The 18,828-nt window shown below is 45.3% G+C and overlaps 1 protein-coding gene across 1 annotated transcript in view; it reads right to left on the bottom strand.

The window, feature by feature from the left end:
- Window positions 1–18,828, bottom strand: part of LOC139746556 (adenylate cyclase type 6-like) — a 1,154,491-nt gene that overhangs the window by 28,346 nt on the left and 1,107,317 nt on the right. The window contains 4 exon segments of the mRNA XM_071657911.1: window positions 5,251–5,384; window positions 9,500–9,675; window positions 14,872–15,093; window positions 18,772–18,828. The exon segment at window positions 18,772–18,828 is cut by the window's right edge and continues 60 nt beyond it. Coding sequence (XP_071514012.1) covers window positions 5,251–5,384; window positions 9,500–9,675; window positions 14,872–15,093; window positions 18,772–18,828 — 589 coding nt within the window.

Genomic DNA, 18,828 nt, shown 5'->3' with positions numbered 1-18,828 from the left:
TGGGTATATATGTATGTGTCTGTGTGTGTATATATATGTGTACATTGAGATGTATAGGTATGTATATTTGCGTGTGTGGACGTGTATGTATATACATTGTGTATGGGGGTGGGTTGGGCCATTTCTTTCGTCTGTTTCCTTGCGCTACCTCGCAAACGCGGGAGACAGCGACAAAGCAAAAAAAGAAAAGAAAAAAAAAAAAAAAAAAATATATATATATATATATATATATATATATATATATATATATATATATATATATATATATATATATATATATATATATATATATACACGCTTCTAAATGTACATGTGCATACACATACATATACATATATACGCATGAACATACTCACTCCTGACCGCCTTCATCTGTTTCCGACGCTACCCCGCCCTACAGAAAACTACACAAATCCATGAACGAAAAGAAAAGAGATTATATACATTCTCTTCCCATATCCCACACCCGATCGCCGCCTCCTAAATCAGCGTTGCAGCTCTAGGAACCTGATAAAGAAATCTCGCATCCATTCACATCCATACACAAGATATTGTGTGTAATGCATCAAAATCAGAGCTCCCTATCTACATCCAGGCCACACATGCCTATCAATGGTTTATCCTAAACGTTTCACATGCCCTGGTTCAGTCCATTAACGGCACGTTGACCGCAGTATACCACATCGTTCCAATTCACTCTATTCCATGCACGCCTTTCACGTTCCTGCATGTTCAGGCCCCGATTGCTCAAAACGTTTTTCGCTCCAGTTTGGTCTCCCAGCCCTCCTTGTTCCCTCCACTTCTTACATATATATATCCTCTTTGTCAACCTTTCCTCACTCATTCTCTCCATATGTCCAAGCCATTTCAACACAAACTCTTCTGCTCTGTCACAATCTTTCTATTTCCACACATCTCTCTTACCCCTCTCATTACTTACTCGACCAAACCACCTCACACCACATATATTCCTCAAACATTTCATTTCCAACACATCCACCCTTTTCAGCACTACCCTATTTATAGCCCATGCCTTGAAGCCATATGGTATTTCCTTCAAACATACCCACTTTTGCTCTCCGAGATAATGTTCTCTCTTTCAACAAATTCTTCATTGCTCTTAGAACCTTCGTCCCCTCCTCTACCCTATGACTTGCTTCCACTTCCATGGTTCCGTTCGCTGCCAAATCCACTCCCAGATATCTAAAACACTCTACTTCCTCCAATTTTTCACCATTCAAACTTATATCCCAACTAACTTTTTCATCAACCGTACTGGACCTAATAACCTTGCTTTTATTCACATTTAATCTCAAATATGTCCTTTTACACTCTGTTCCAGACTTAGTTCACCAACTTCTAAAGTTTCTCTCTCGAATCAGCCACCAGTGTTGTATCATCGGTGAACAACAACTGACTGACCTTCGAGGCCCTCTCATCCCAAGAGACTGCATACGCGCCCTTCTCTCCAAGACTCTTGCGTTTACCTCTCAAGCCGCCCCATCAATAAACAAGTTGAAAAACCATGGTGACATCACACACCCCTGCAGTAGATCGACTTCACTGGGAACCATTCACTCTCCTCTCTTTCTGCTTGATAAAAGCTCCTCACTTCTTCTGGCAGCTTACCTTCCCACCATACATTCTTAAGACCTTCCATAGAGCATCTCTATCAACCCTATCATATACCTTCTCCAGATCCATAATTGCCACATACAAATTCATCTGTATCTTTAATTATTTCTCGCACACATTCTTCAAAGCAAACACAATGTCCACATATCCTCTGCCACTCTGAAACCACACTGTTCCTCCCCAATCTGATGCTCTGTACATGCCTTCACCCTCTTGATCAGTATCCTCCCATATTACTTAATAGGTATACCCAACAAACTTGTACCTCTGTGGTAGGAACAGCTTTATCTCCCTTGCTTTTATACAATGGCATTATACATGCATTTCGCCGATCCACAGGCACTTCACCATGATCCATACATGCACTGAGTATCCTTACCAACCAATCATCAACACAGTCAATCCCTTTCTAAAAAAAATTCAACTGCAATACCATCCACTCCCGCCGTGTTGCAGCATTTAATCTTCCGCAAGGTTTTCATCACCTCTTCTCTTCACCAAACCACTCTCCATTACTCACTTCGCATACCACCCCAACCAAAGCACCCTACATCTGCCACTCTATCATCGAAGACATTAAACACACCTTCAAAATACTTACTTCATCTCCTCGTCACTTCATCACTACCTGTTATTACATCCCCTTTTGCTTCCTTCACCGATGTTCCTATTTGTTCTCTTGTCTTTCGCTCATTATCTAGTTCATTCCAAAAAATCTTTTTACTCTCCCTAAAGTTGAATGATACTCTCTCACCCCAGCTCTGATATGCCCTCTTCAACCACTGCACCTTGCTCTTGACCTCCTACCGCTTTCTCTTATACATCTCCCAATCATTTGCACTCCTTCCCTGTAAGTGCCGTACGTCTTTCTTTCCTCTCACTAGCAACTGTACTTCTTCATCCCACCACTCACTAACCTTTCCAACCTACCCACCTCCCACCCTTCCCATGCCACATGCATGTCTTGCACATGCCATTAATGCTTTCCTAAATATCTGCCACTCCTCACCGACTCCCCTCACTACTTCTGCTCTCATATTTTGCCATTCTGCATACAATGTCTGCCGTCATTTCTTCACACAAGTTTCCTTTCCAAGCTCACTCACTCTCACCACTCTCTTCTCCATGAATTTGTTTCCTTTTTTGGAAAACCTCTAAAAATCTTCACCCTCGCCTGCAAAAAATAGTGATCAGACATCCTACCAAGTGCCTCTCTCAGCACATTTACATGCGAAAGTCTTTCTTTTACACGCCTCTCAATTAATGCGTTATCTTATGATGCTCGTTAATCATCTCTCCTGCTCACATACGTATACTTGTGAGTCTCTCTCTTTCTAAACCAGGTATTTTCAATCACCAACTTTTTTCAGCACACAAATACACAAACTTTTCACCATTTCCATTCATAACTCTGAATACTCCATGCGCACCAATTATATCCTCAAGTGCCACAGTACTTACCATTGCAATTAATACACCCATCGCTAATACCCGGTCTTGTGAACCACAACTGCTGACACACTCGCTCAGCTGCTCCCAAGTCACTTGCCTCTCATGATCTTTCTTCTCTTGACCAGGTGCATAAGCACCAATAATCACTCATCTCTCGCTTCCACTTTCAGTTTTACCTTCTACTCCTTTACTTCATTACGTATACTTGTGAGTCTCTCTCTTTCTAAACCAGGTATTTTCAATCACCAACTTTTTTCAGCACACAAATACACAAACTTTTCACCATTTCCATTCATAACTCTGAATACTCCATGCGCACCAATTATATCCTCAAGTGCCACAGTACTTACCATTGCAATTAATACACCCATCGCTAATACCCGGTCTTGTGAACCACAACTGCTGACACACTCGCTCAGCTGCTCCCAAGTCACTTGCCTCTCATGATCTTTCTTCTCTTGACCAGGTGCATAAGCACCAATAATCACTCATCTCTCGCTTCCACTTTCAGTTTTACCTTCTACTCCTTTACTTCATTACACTCTATCACATACTCCTTCAGCTGCTTTAGGAGTAGTGCTACTCCTTCCTTAGCTCTTGTCCTTTCACCAACCCCTGACTTTACTCCTAATACATTTCCAAACCATTTTTTCTCACCTTGAGCTTCAGAGCCTGCTTTAACATCTAGGTTACTTACCTCAATCACATTACTTTTCTCTCCTCTCATCTATGTTACATCCATACACATTCAGATATCCCAGTCTGAGCCTTCGAGGAGAATGAGCACTTCCCGTCGGGCTCTTCTCCTATTTCTTCCTTTAGAAATTAAGATACATGAAGAGGAGCGCTTCCAGCTCCCCCCTCCTTCTTCCTTTAGTCGCCTTCTACTACACGCGAAGAATACGAGGGCGTTCATTTATAATCATCCCAGGACCTCATTTTGAGAAAGAATCCTGGTGCTACCCAAGACATTGTAACACAAGCTCTTACAACGCAAGCTGCGTTCCTTCCAGTAGCAGAGGAATGTGAACTCCTTTAGGGGTGAGAATTTCTTTTTCATGGCTATACTACCAGTGATGCAGCCTCAGCAAAGGGGAAATTTCACCCACAGAGTAACCTCGACCAGGCAGAGTCCGGTAATATCCAATGCCTCTGTGCCTAAACGTGAACTGTATCTGTCGGATGATGATGGGACGTACAACATATCCCCGGCCTTCCAGATTTAAAGCCGCCTTGGGGCTGGAATCGCATGCTAAGCTGCAGCATTTGGGTCGCTCGTTCGTTAGGATTGGTGATGTAGTCTAGCCATGAAAGTAAATCCTTTCTCGTATCCCTAATGAGCTTCACCAGGTCCAGCCAGGTTCAGTGAACAGTCAGGGAACACTAACTGAACTTGTATAGTGCTCTCAGAGGTGTGATGTAGGTTGATGTGGGGGGGAGGTGATGGTATGGGTCTTACAGCTGATGTAATCAGTCATCTTTAGTAATAAATGATAATGAGTATGCACGTCAATGAAACAGGCACCTACCTGGTACGTCTATCATCAGCATTCGATAAGATGGTAGATCAAAGTCGAGTGAACGAGAGGAGAGTAAGAGATAGGTGGGAGCCTCTGTTCACTGGGTAACTGTCAATAGGACCTAGATAAAGGGAGTGCATAGAATGGGTGGAATAGTGAGGGGACCAAAATACAGTGGAAAAGAAATTAAGTATGTCATAGTACCGTGGGACGATGTAGGGAGCACTAGGGTAACGTTGACCAATGTGGTGGACCAGTGTGAGGTGGAATATATATATATGGCACAAAGTGAAGTTCCCCTTGAGTAGTTGTGGACCAAAGTCAGGTGGGTGATAATGTGGACTCACCATACGTCTGGTGAGTAAGATGGGTACCATTGCATTAATTACTAAGGGTCTGGTGAGTAAAGATATGTGGCAGTACATTATATCGTCATAATTCTGGTGAGTAAGATTATTGGTAGTGCATTACTCACCATGAGTCTGGTGAGTACAATGGTTGGCAGTACATTACTCACCATGGGTCTGGTGAGTAAGACGGTTGGGAGTACATGACTCACCATGGGTCTGGTGAGTAAGATGGTTGGCAGTACATTACTCACCATGGGTCTGGTGAGTAAGACGGTTGGGAGTACATGACTCACCATGAGCCTGGAGTTTCCAGAGGAAGTCGAGTCGTGAGGTGGCCTCGGTCTGACGAGCGTGGATGATGAAGGCGATGGTGAAGCCCACCAGCACTGCCACCGTCACGTACCGGGAGATGAACAGCTCTCCAGACCTGCAGGTGGGACACAGGTGGTCATTCAGTGGGCAAGTGGGTCACGGGAGGTCATTCAGTGGGCAAGTGGGTCACGGGAGGTCATTCAGTGGGCAAGTGGGTCACAGGAGGTCATTCAGTGAGAAAATGAGACACGGGAGGTCATTCAGTGGGCAAGTGGGTCACGGTAGGTCATTCAGTGGGAAAATGGGTCACGGGAGGTCATTCAGTGGGCATGGGGGACACAGGAGGTCCTTCAGTGGGCAGGTGGGACACAGGTGGTCATTCAGTGGGCAAGTGGGTCACGGGAGGTCATTCAGTGGGCATGGGGGACACAGGAGGTCCTTCAGTGGGCAGGTGGGACACAGGTGGTCATTCAGTGGGCAAGTGGGTCACGGGAGGTCATTCAGTGGGAAAATGGGACACGGGAGGTCATTCAGTGGGCAAGTGGGTCACGGGAGGTCATTCAGTGGGAAAATGAGACACGGGAGGTCATTCAGTGGGCAGGTGGGACACAGGTGGTCCTTCAGTGGGCAGGTGGGACACAGGAGGTCCTTCAGGGGGCAGGTGGGTCACGGGAGGTCATTCAGTGGGAAAATGGGACACGGGAGGTCATTCAGTGGGAAAATGGGACACGGGAGGTCATTCAGTGGGCAAGTGGGTCACGGGAGGTCATTCAGTGGGAAAATGAGACACAGGAGGTCATTCAGTGGGCAGGTGGGACACAGGTGGTCCTTCAGTGGGCAGGTGGGACACAGTAGGTCCTTCAGTGGGCAGGTGGGTCACGGGAGGTCATTCAGTAGGAAAACGGGTCACGGGAGGTCATTCAGTGGGAAAATACGGGAGGTCATTCAGTGGGCATGGGGGACACAGGAGGTCCTTCAGTGGGCAGGTGGGACACAGGGGGTCCTTCAGTGGGCAAGTGGGACACGGGAGGTCCTTCAGTGGGCAGGTGGGACACAGGGGGTCCTTCACTGGGCAGATGGGACACGGGAGGTCATTCAGTGGGCAAGTAGGACACGGGACGTCTTTCAGTGGGGAAGTGAAACACTGGAGGTCATTTCGTGGGCAGGTGGGACATAGGGGGTCCTTCAGTGGGCAGGTGGGACGCAGGAGGTCATTCAGTGGGCAAGTCGGGCAGAGGAAGTCATTCAGTGGGTACGGAGACAGGTCTTCCAGTGGGTAGGTGGAAGGGGGAGATCCTTCAATGGGAAGATGGGACGAGAAAGGTCCTTCGGTGGACAAGTGGGACAGGAACGTCCTTCAGTGGGCAGGTGGGCTAAGGATGTCCTTCAGTGGACAAATGGAACAGGAAAGAGCCTTCACGGGGCATGGCGTGACAGAGGAGTTCCTTCAGTGGGCAGGTGGGACAGGTCCTTTAGTGGATATGTGGGACAGAGGAGGTCCTTCAGTAAGCAAGTAGGGCGGGCAAGGGAGGTCCATCATAGGGAAGGTGGGAGAGGGGAAGTCCTTCAGTGTTAGTGGGTAGGTGGGAGAGAGGAAGTCCTTCAGTGTTAGTGGATAGGTGGGAGAGGAGAAGCCCTTCAGTGTCAGTGGGTAGGTGGGAAAGGGGAAGTCCTTCAGTGTCAGAGGGTAGGCGGGAGAGGGGAAGTCCTTCAGTGTCAGTGGGTAGGTGGGAGAGAGGAAGTCCTTCAGTGTTAGTGGATAGGTGGGAGAGGAGAAGCCCTTCAGTGTCAGTGGGTAGGTGGGAAAGGGGAAGTCCTTCAGTGTCAGAGGGTAGGTGGGAGAGGGGAAGTCCTTCAGTGTTAGTGGGTAGGTGGGAGAGGGGAAGTCCTTCAGTGTTAGTGGGTAGGTGGGAGAGGGGAAGTCCTTCAGTGTCAGTGGGTAGGTGGGAAAGGGGAAGTCCTTCAGTGTTAGTGGGTAGGTGGGAGAGGGGAAGTCCTTCAGTGTCAGTGGGTAGATGGGAGAGGGGATGTCCTTGAGTGTCAGTGGGTAGGTGGGAGAGGGGAAGTCCTCCAGTGGAGGGTGGCAGAGAAGCATCAGTGGGCGGATTGTAAGAAGTCAGTTTGGTCAGAAGGTGAAATCACTGGGGAAAATATCGTCGGGAATATTACATGGAATATCAGAATATCTCGTGAGTCCTGGTTCATCCTGCATTACAAAAGGTGTGTCCTGTACACTGAGATACTTCGTGTTATTAGATTTTTTCCCCCCAGTATGCTGACGTTACCATGGTACTCCCAGAATAACCTTATTGTGAACTGACGACCAAAAAGTTTATCAATGGAACAAAAGAGTAGCAAACTTTAACCCATTTTCCTCTTAATCTTCCCATGATATTATGACCAATTACTTGATAACCAACATTAGCAGTACATTAAAAGGCGATACAACCAGCAACCCCAACAACATGATCATGGCGAATAATACAGCTCAGCTATCTCCAACAGCAAGGTTACACAAGTGATGCAATTAACAACACGTCTGCCTCAGTAAAAGGAGCCACTGTGGTTGCTGCCACTTCTGCTGTTGAGACTTGATGCTGTGATTCCCGTGGATGTTTTTGATACTGTGACTACAGTCCCCTTGGTGGTAGAGTGAAGGAGTACAGTCCCCATGGTGGTACAGTGAAGGAGTACAGTCCTCATGGTGGTAGAGTGAAGGAGTACAGTCCCCATGGTGGTACAGTGAAGGAGTACAGTCCCCATGGTGGTAGAGTGGAGGAGTACAGTCCCCATGGTGGTAGAGTGGAGGAGTACAGTACCCATGGTGGTAGAGTGGAGGAGTACAGTCCCCATGGTGGTAGAGTGAAGGAGTACAGTCCCCTTGGTGGTAGAGTGGAGGAGTACAGTCCCCATGGTGGTAGAGTGGAGGAGTACAGTCCCCATGGTGGTAGAGTGGAGGAGTACAGTCCCCATGGTAGTAGAGTGGAGGATTACAGTCCCCATGGTGATAGAGTGGAGGGGTACAGTCCTCATGGTAGTAGAGTGGAGGAGTACAGTCCTCATGGTGGTAGAGTGGAGGAGTACAGTCCCCATGGTGGTACAGTGAAGGAGTACAGTCCTCATGGTAGTAGAGTGGAGGAGTACAGTCCCCATGGTAGTAGAGTGGAGGAGTACAGTCCCCATGGTGGTAGAGTGGAGGAGTACAGTCCCCATGGTGGTACAGTGAAGGAGTACAGTCCTCATGGTAGTAGAGTGGAGGAGTACAGTCCCCATGGTAGTAGAGTGGAGGAGTACAGTCCCCATGGTGGTACAGTGAAGGAGTACAGTCCTCATGGTAGTAGAGTGGAGGAGTACAGTCCCCATGGTGGTACAGTGAAGGAGTACAGTCCCCATGGTAGTAGAGTGGAGGAGTACAGTCCTCATGGTGGTAGAGTGGAGGAGTACAGTCCCCATGGTGGTACAGTGAAGGAGTACAGTCCCCATGGTAGTAGAGTGGAGGAGTACGGTCCTCATGGTAGTAGAGTGGAGGAGTACAGTCCTCATGGTGGTAGAGTGGAGGAGTACAGTCCCCATGGTGGTAGAGTGGAGGAGTACAGTCCCCATGGTGGTAGAGTGGAGGAGTACAGTCCCCATGGTGGTAGAGTGGAGGAGTACAGTCCCCATGATGGTAGAGTGGAGGAGTATAGTATCCAGAGTGATGGAGTGGAGGAGTACAGTCCCCATGGTAGTAGAGTGGAGGAGTACAGTCCCCATGGTGGTAGAGTGGAGGAGTACAGTCCTCATGGTGGTAGAGTGGAGGAGTACAGTCCCCATGGTGGTAGAGTGGAGGAGTACAGTCCCCATGGTGGCAGAGTGGAGGGGCACGGTACCCTTAGCGGTATAGTGGAGGGGTACAGTAACCATATTGGTATAGTGGAGGGATACAGTCTCTATGGTGGCAGAGTGGAAGGTTACAGCATCCATTGTGATAGTGTGGAGAGGTAAAGTCCCTATAGCGGCAGAGTGGGAGAAATACAGTACCCGCAACGGCAGAGTGGAGGGATACAGTACCCACAACGGCAGAGTGGAGGGATACAGTACCCGCAACGGCAGAGTGGAGGGATACAGTACCCGCAACGGCAGAGTGGAGGGATACAGTACCCGCAACGGCAGAGTGGAGGGATACAGTACCCGCAACGGCAGAGTGGAGGGATACAGTACCCGCAACGGCAGAGTGGAGGGATACAGTACCCGCGTGTGAGGAGGATGAGGGCGTCCTGGTTGTCGAAGAGCGTGCCGTGGGTAAAGAGCACCATGGAGATGTAGGCGACGCAGATGGCCACCAGGAGCAGCAACTTGATGATGCTGAACATGAGCTGGTAGACGGCGCACGACACCATCACCAGGATCACGCAGTAGGTGAAGTACTGTAGGGGGGAAAACAGAGGGGGAGGTCTCTTGTGACACTAGGTAACTGTAGGAGGAGGTACTCACTTGCGACACATGGAGAGGATGGGACACTTTTGTGTCACCATAAAGACATTCTTATCAACGTTCGTCCCCAGCTTCATGTATAGGGTGAAGGAACATAATGAATCATACAGGTTTACTCAGTGTTCAGGTTTTCTTCCTGGGCTGCTACAGGCGATCAGACGTAGAGCTAGTTCACTCTGGACTATTGTGGTAACAGTTTTCCTGTGATCTATAGAGTAAAGCTTAAAGAGGATGGTTCACCAAGCCGCTCAGGTTTCTACGTACCTATATCTGTTATCAGAGAATACACAGTTACTTATGCTTGTACTCACACACATGTATTGCTTAGTGTATATATGTATATATATTCGTGTGTGTGTGTGTGTGTGTGTGTGTGTGTGTGTGTGTGTGTGTGTGTGTTTGTCAATACATAATTCATATGATTCTTTATCCTCAGAGGCAAATTTCCTGTTACCTTGGGGATAGGGGGAGTAAGAACACTACCCACGTATCTCCTGCGTGTTGCGTGGAGTGACTAACAAGGGCGGGAAGGTGGAGACCCTCCCCTCCTGTATTATGATTTACCAAGACAAGAGTAAAACGAAACTTGGTCATAGGGAGGCTGAATGTATGTGGTGGTAACCAGGTTGAAGAGTAGGAAGAGAAAGGGGCTAAGTTTATTGAGAGGAACTTGGACGTTCTGGCCCTGAGTGAAACAGAGCTGAAGGGGAAGGGAGGAACTATGGTTTGCGAATACCAGGGTGAAGTCAGAGTTCAGCGAGAGTACAAGGAGGTCCTGTAGGACATTGGAAAGAGTATAAGGTAGTAATCTTAAGATTATTATGGTTAGAATGAAAGTGCGTAGGTTAGGAGAGGAGGGGGAGTGTTTATGCACCTGGAAGTGTGATAAGTGAAGATGAAAGGAGTTCCTCTTTGGGGGGGGGGGGGACCTGAATCGGTGCTTTGGCAGCTATGATACAGGGGATCGAATCTGAGTTAGTGGATCTGAATGCAAGGGTGGGTAATGTGGCAATTAAGGATATGACTGTGGGACACGCGGTCCCGTGTGAATAGAAATGAGGGAGAGCATATCAGGCTCTGTGCTGAGAGAGGAGTGGTGATTAAGAATGCATAGTTACAAAAAAAAAAGAAACGTATGCATAAGTACCCGTGGTTAAGCAGGTTGCGGATTAACTGGGATCATTAGAGTATGTATTGATAGACAGGCTCTTAAAGAACAGGTTGCTGATTATCAATATGCTGAGAGGCGGGCAGCAAGAAGGAGGCGAATGAAAGTTTGTGTGGTGCTTAGGAAGACTGGAAATGACAAACGTATCAGGGAAGTGGCGACAACGAACGAGATGGGAAAGGAGAGGTGTGTGTGTGCTGAGGTACTAAGGGAGACTGAGCAAGCGAAGGTATTGGGTGAAAGTGAGGGAAACTAAGGGAGTGGAGGGATTCTAGGGAAACAGTGGTTAAATGTGCAGATAAACCGTGTGACGTGTAGGAGGTGGGTCCCTTGTGGACGTGTGAGAAATGGAGGTGAGTGGTGGAATAAGGAAATTGTATTTTTAGTGAGAGAAAAAAGTGAAGTGTATGGATAGTACCTAACGGATAAAAGTGCAAGCAATTGGAAGGAGCACAAAAGATAGCAGTGAGAGGTGAAAGAGAAAGGCAAGGAAGCTGAGAAATAAGAGCAAATGAAAGATGAGGTGAGAAAAGACTGTGGAACTTCAAGGAAATTAAGTTAAGGAATGAAGTAAATAGTGTGAGGCAGCAGTTAGGCAGAGTGGAATGGATATTTTGATGGATTGTTGAATGTGTTAGATGACTGAGGTGAACGAGGTGTGTTGGGGACGAGGTGGCATGTGGAGTGGGAGAATTATGTGAAATGTTATGGTAAACAGAAAAGAGTTCGTGAAGGTCTTACATGAGATGAAGTGTAGCAAAGCGACATGAGTGGATGAGATCTTAGTCGAGTTAATCAAGAATAGGAGTAACTACAGTTGATTAGTTAGTCTGGCTGTTTGACCTTTGTTTGGCCAAGAGTGAGGGGTTGTAGGACTGGAAAAATGCATTCATTGTGCAATTGCATGTGGACAAGGGCTACAAAAACGAATATTTGAACTACAGAACAGTGACTCTATTGAATATATCTGGTAAGGTGTATAGGAGTCATGTGTGAAAGGGTGATGGCATATGAAACGCATCAGATTTAGGAGAAGCAATTTGGCTTTGGGAGTGGTGAGACTATGTTAACATGATGTTTTCTTTGAAGAATTTGCATGAGAAAACGTATGATGGCGTTGAAAGAGATGGCTTGTTGTTGTTATTGCGAATATATGGTGTGAGAGGAGAGCTGCTAAAGGCAGCAAGGGCCTTATACCAAGAATCAGGCGTGTGTGCACGGCATGAAGGGAGGAGGATGAGTGAGTTCTAGTGAAGGCGGGTCTGCGTCACTTGAGTGTAATGTCACCATTAATCTATTCATGCACAGAGTGATGAGGGAGGTAAATGCAAAGGTCCTGGAGAGAGAGAGAGAGAGAGAGAGAGAGAGAGAGAGAGAGAGAGAGAGAGAGAGAGAGAGAGAGAGAGAGAGAGAGAGATCTACAGCATGCTGGGGTATTGGGAAGTAAATCAGTTGCTGTTTTGCAGGCGACACTGCTGTGATGGCAGACAGACGAGCGAAACTCCAGTCGCTGACATCACAGTCTGGGAGTCTAGAGTTAATGTGAGCGAAGACGGCAATATCAAGTGTGACATGGAGTGGGGGAGATACAGGAAGGTCTGAGTGTAAGTTTCACAAGGGAGGATCTGGTGTTTTAGTTACCCAGGGGTGGACATGGCAGCGGATAGGACCCTGGGGACAGCAGCAGGTTGTACGGAGGGTGAGGAGGCCAAAGGACCTTGAAGCATTAAGGGCGTGCGTGGAAGAAGAGATCATTGTTTGTAAGAGTAGTAATGAATATGCTTGTAGGTATGATACTACAGGGTTGTGGGACTTGGGAATTGAATTTAGAGGACTGGGAAAGGGTGGATATGAATGAAACGAAATACCTGAGGACAATGTATGATGTGAGACGGACTCATCATGTAAGGATTAAAGTGTCAGATTCAGGTATGGTTATAAGTTCAGTCTGACTGAGAGGGCTGACCAAGGCATGTTGAGATGGATCAGGTTTATGGAAAGGGTAAGTGAAGAATGACTAACGAAAATGATACATGTGTCAAAAGTAGAGGGATCTAGGGGCAAGGAGGCGATGAAAAAGTTGATGGAAGGCTTAATGTGTGGCGAATGAGGTTGCGGTGCATCAGGCCCTGAACATTCACTAGGGCGAGAGGAGTACATTGGATAAAATGGATTAGATCGATATGGTGTATGAGAGAGGGGCGACGTGCTCCTACTTGGTTGAACCACAGTAGATGAAGCGCTGATGGTAAACACGACTGGTAAACACACGACTTTCTCAAAAGAAAAAAAAACTTCCAGCAGCTTTCCGCCCACACCATACTTGCGTAACACCTTCCACAGAGCACCTCTATCATTCGCTATCATCAGGTCAATAAACGCCATATACAGATCCTCTGTCTCTCTATATATTTCTCAAATACATTATTCAAAGCAAACACCTGATCCTCACATCCTCTACCGGTCCTGAAGTCTAGTCTGAAAATCTGTATGTGTCATCACCCATCTGGATCACCACTGTCCTATACAATTTGCTGGGTACACACAACAAGCTTGCACCTCTGCGATTTGAATATTCACCACTGTCCCCCTTGTCTTCATACAATGGCACTGTACAGAAATTCCGCCAATCCAAAGGCAACAGGCTTTGAACTAATCATATACTTAGCATTCTAACTTACTGATCAAATTGGTCTATAATCCCGTCCACTCCAGCCCGTTTGCCGTCTACCATCCTACATATAGCTTTTACCACCTCTCCTCATTCCACCAAACCACTGCCATGACGCCATGACTTTCTCGCTTTGTTTACCACCACTTCCAAAACATTCCACATCTATCACCCTATCCTCGAGCACATTCAACAATCACTGGAAATACTCGCTCCATCTCCTCCTTGCCTCATTTCTGGCTTGGACCATTTTTTCTATTCACCACCTTCAGTGATGTTCCTATTTGTTCTCTTGTTTTTCTCACGCTGCTAACGTCTTTCCAAAACATCTTATTCTTTCCGAAGTTTGCTGATACTTGCTCACCCCAACTCTCATTTACGTTCTTTTTAGGCCTTACACCTTCATCTTGACTCCCTACCTCTTTCTTTTGTACATCTCCCAATCACTTGCACTTTTTCCTAGTGAATAATGCCCATACGCCTTTCTCTTCTTTTTCAATAGGAACTTAACTTCTTCATCCCTTCAATTACTACTCTTTCTCACCTGCTTACCTCCCATTTCCGCACGCCATTATCTTCTCTCGCACTGCTTCCTTAAACATCTCCCATTCCTCATCCATTCCCATAGTTTCATTTACTCTCACCTTTAGTCATTCTACATTCGGCCTTTTTTGGTATCCCTTCTCACAAGCCTCTTTTCCAAGCTCACTCATTCTTATTACCCTCTTCTCACCCATATCATTTCCTTTCTCTTAGTCTCTACAAACTTTCATTCTCGCCTTCAAGTAATGATCTAATCACATACACACGACGCCATTATTTGCGGCTATCTCTAGTAAGGTAAACATTCCCTATTTGCTAGTTATAACAATCATTAAGCAGGAAGTATCTTATGGACATTTAACAAACTAATTATATACAATACATCGAGTAAATGATTCAGATGGTTTTTACCTGATTCCTTTTTTTCAACCATGTAAAACTGACACATCAGGGAGGTGAGAGTATACTGAGGACAACGCTGTACTGATTGCCAACCAATGATAGAGATTATTATCGAACCCTCGAGTATGACGATTTTGATTCATGAGTTCGATATTTCTACCCGTAAGTAAAATGTCATGGCACTCAAGGTTGAAGTCATCCTAATGTGTTGAACTGTGGTTCTTAATCAATGCATTCGTCGTACTCAAGGGGTTAATGATTCGCCGTGCTCGAGGAAGTAAGTTGTCGTCTTCCTCAGGGGGGTCAGTCATCGTGCTTAGTGGGGATACGCTGAAGAAAACTCACGTCAGGGAAGTGTGTGGTGATGCCCTCGTGACAAATGTTGGTCTCCTCTCCCAACTGGACGAGCTGGTCCACCCGCGGAGTGACCTTCGGCACTTGTAAAGTGAGGCTGTCGGAGACCAGCCACCACTCCTCCGTGCTGTTCGGGTCAAGAAAGGTCATGTTGGTGATGTTGTCACTCGTCTGCAGGTAGCAGTCCCGGTAGCTGTCCAGGTCCAACAGGAACTGTGGGAGAGACAAGATGCTCGTAGGGATGGAGTCGACACCTCAGGGGTCAGAAAGATGTATCATCCGGGTCGTTTAGTAATCGCATTTAACAAATGAAAGTTTGGGAAAGGAAACGTTTCATCGAGAGGATTATCAATTAAACTTAAGAATGTTATCAACAAATGACTGTCTGGAAGAAGGATTATACTGAATAGTCCAATCATCTTAATGAAGTGGGTACGAAGTGAACTTATCTTGTTGAAGGGGGTACGAAGAAAACATCTTACTGAGAGGGGTACAAAGAAAACATATCTAACTAAGGGAAGTACAAAGAAAATTTTTTTGAAGGGGAGTACGACTAAATTATTGAAGATACAAAAAAAAATCTTATCGAAGGGGCTAATAAGAAAACATATCATCTTTTTGCAGGAAAAATGAAGAAAACATCGAGAGAAAAGTTCCCTTCTCCTCCATGTATAACCCTATTTCATCTGCATCCCTCTCCTATCTTTATAATCCCCTTCCTAGTCTTCACCCTTAAATATCCTTCTGTTAGCCCCTTTTCTCACTCTGTAGCACCAAGCTTCTCTTTCTCTCATTGCCTTTCCTCCAACCGTCTCTTCCCATCCCTTTCCCACACGCTAATCTGACCTAATGGTAGCAGACCCGACATAGGCACTCGTAGGTACCTAGAGAGGCGTCTACAGTAGGCAACTGGTGGGAGTCAACCTTGACAGCAATAGCAAGTTTACATTCTGTGTAAGTTCCTTACATATGATGGGTCGATAGGCGAGTGGTCTCACACTACTGTATAACCCGGCATACAAAAAAAAAAAATATATATATATATATATATATATATATATATATATATATATATATATATATATATATATATATATATATATATATATATATATATTATCCCTGGGGATAGGGGAGAAAGAATACTTCCCATGTATTCCCTGAGTGTCGTAGAAGGCGACTAAAAGGGGAGGGAGCGGGTGGCTGGAAATCTTCCCCTCTCGTTTTTTTTTTAATTTTTCAAAAGAAGAGAAGGGGGCCGGGTGAGGATTTTCCCTCTAAGGCCCAGTCCTCTGTTCTTAACGCTACCTCGCAAACGCGGGAAATGGCGAATAGTATAAAATATATATATATATATATATATATATATATATATATATATATATATATATATATATATATATATATATATATATATATATATACAGGAAATATCACGAAAGCGCTTGATTCTTCGTGTTTCATTTTCCCTTTGGCTACCAGCATATTCGTGAATGACGCGCTCTTTCGTGATTTATATATATATATATATATATATATATATATATATATATATATATATATATATATATATATATATATATATATATATTCTCATTTCTTTGAGAAGTTAAATCATATATAATATAAAATTTGAGTAAAGGAAAATATTCTTTAATTTTGTATATAACTCACGATCCGGACGTCAAAACATATATATTAGACCTACCAGACATTATCCAATCAACGTAGATAAAAGTAGGGTATGACCACATTGATTAATTTGAAGTGATTTTTCCTCTGTTATCAGATATGCATGATGATCATTATAGTTCTTATGCTGTTACTGCGAGAGAAATGTTAGCATCTGTCGAGGCCAAAAGTCACGGATCAGAGACACGCTACAATATGGGACTGGTGTCCGCAACTGGCAGGTCAGCAGGACCTTCCCTACTCCTAAGGGAACCCAGATGGTTGGAGGGTCAGTGAAGTTGATGATTGTCAAGGGCAGGATCGGGTCATGTTTTCTATGCCTTCTAGAGGCTGTGTTCCGCGTATCTCACGAGATTATTTTGAAAACTCATATATGAATGCTAAAGTTTACGTACGATATATATATATATATATATATATACATATATATATATATATATATATATATATATATATATTATCCCTGGGGATAGGGGAGAAAGAATACTTCTCACGTATTCCTGCGTGTCGTAGAAGGCGACTAAAAGGGAAGGGAGCGGGGGGCTGGAAATCCTCCCCTCTCGTTTTTAATTTTCCAAAAGAAGGAACAGAGAAGGGGGCTAAGTGAGGATATTCCCTCAAAGGCTCAGTCCTCTGTTCTTAACGCTACCTCGCTAACGCGGGAAATGGCGAATCGTGTACAAAAAAAAAAAACACAAAAAAAAAATATATATATATATATATATATATATATATATATATATATATATATATATATATATATATATTCCTATGAGTCAAGAGGATATTAAACTCTAGGAAGAAAATAACACTGAAGTATAATGTGATCTTTTAGGATTACTATTATATTTTTAGTGTTTTGGTCATTATTTCACCTTGGTGCATATAAGTAGCAAAGCAATTTCCCGTGTCTTCGGGTCTGTTAATTTCGGTAAACGACTTATTGCCACATGACATAAAGACAAGAACTGTGCGCTTCACCATCGAGACTAAATACCTGCAATTCTGGGTCTCTTTGTTAGGTTAGGCGAGAGGACAAGTAACAGCTCACAATATAGTGATGTTCGTCCCTCCCAGGTCAATGAAGAGGAAGCCATCCACTGTAGGTGGTTGGATCGTGTACCGTCTGGAGGACGTACAGAATGGTTTAACCTACTCCAGTTCTGGGCCGATGGAGGGTTGCGAGTCCCCGTCATCACCACCTCACACAGGCCTTTACTTCGGGTAAGTGTTGGAACTCGCCATCATGTTCCTCATCAGGGTTGTGGACACATTCCTACAGTGTCTACCTCCAAAAAGTCTTTACGGGAGGTTCCTGAACACCATCCATTTATTGGGAAGATTTCTGGACACCTTCCACTTGAAGGGGTGATTACTGAACACCTTCCACTTGGGGGGATTCATAAATACCTTCTACAAGTATTCATCCCCATCAGTTCTTGCTGTGGTGAGCCCTGGACACCTTTCTCAAGTATACACCCCTGTCAGGTCTTGCCTTGGGATGGATCGTTACCAAAGGACCCTAAGTTTCCAACGTTCATTTCAGCTCCAGTGATTTGTCTTCAGCGGACAGGCTGCCATCGTGGCCCTTAACGAGGATATGACCTTCATATGAAATTGACTGAGGACAAAAAGACCAGATTGGGAACACCTGTCACTCGGAGACCTGCCTGTTGCTAAAAAGTTTTCTTCGGTAGTCGCCAGGAATCAGATGAATGCCAAAGGTTTTCCAAATATTTATATCTGGCTGGATCACTGACAAGATTGGATTTATACAAGACTAAACATCTCGGTAAACACTCGCTGGTATCTGCTTACCAGTCGCCAGTTGTCGAACAGTAGACAGGAGACAGTACACCTTCATGCTCTCTGCTGCCTTTCATCACACTCGTCCCTCTTGTTTCCTTCTATGTTCTTCTTGCCTGTTTATCTCTCCCTCATCCACTGACCCTCTATCTCTATCTATCCAGTTCATCTCTCGTCTATCCTATCCTCTACACCGTCTGTCATGTTTGTCTTTCCTCTCCTGTCATTTATATCTTACCCTTCCTCGACCCCATTTCTCATGTTCCTTCTCTTTTCTCTAACACCCTCCCTCCTCTTTATCGCCCTCACTCCCCTCCAATTTTTCCTTCCCTCCTTTCTCCCCCTCCTCCTTCCTCCTCCTCCTCCTCATCTTCCCATCTCCGCCCAACTGACCATGGAAGTAATTGAGCACAGGAAGAGGACGAGGACCACAAGGCAGGCCACCATCTG

Source organism: Panulirus ornatus, chromosome 65 (genome assembly GCF_036320965.1).
Source record: "Panulirus ornatus isolate Po-2019 chromosome 65, ASM3632096v1, whole genome shotgun sequence".
Lineage (NCBI taxonomy): Eukaryota > Metazoa > Arthropoda > Malacostraca > Decapoda > Palinuridae > Panulirus > Panulirus ornatus.
Note: the sequence above shows the minus strand (reverse complement) of the source record. Positions and strands in the feature narration are given on the sequence as shown.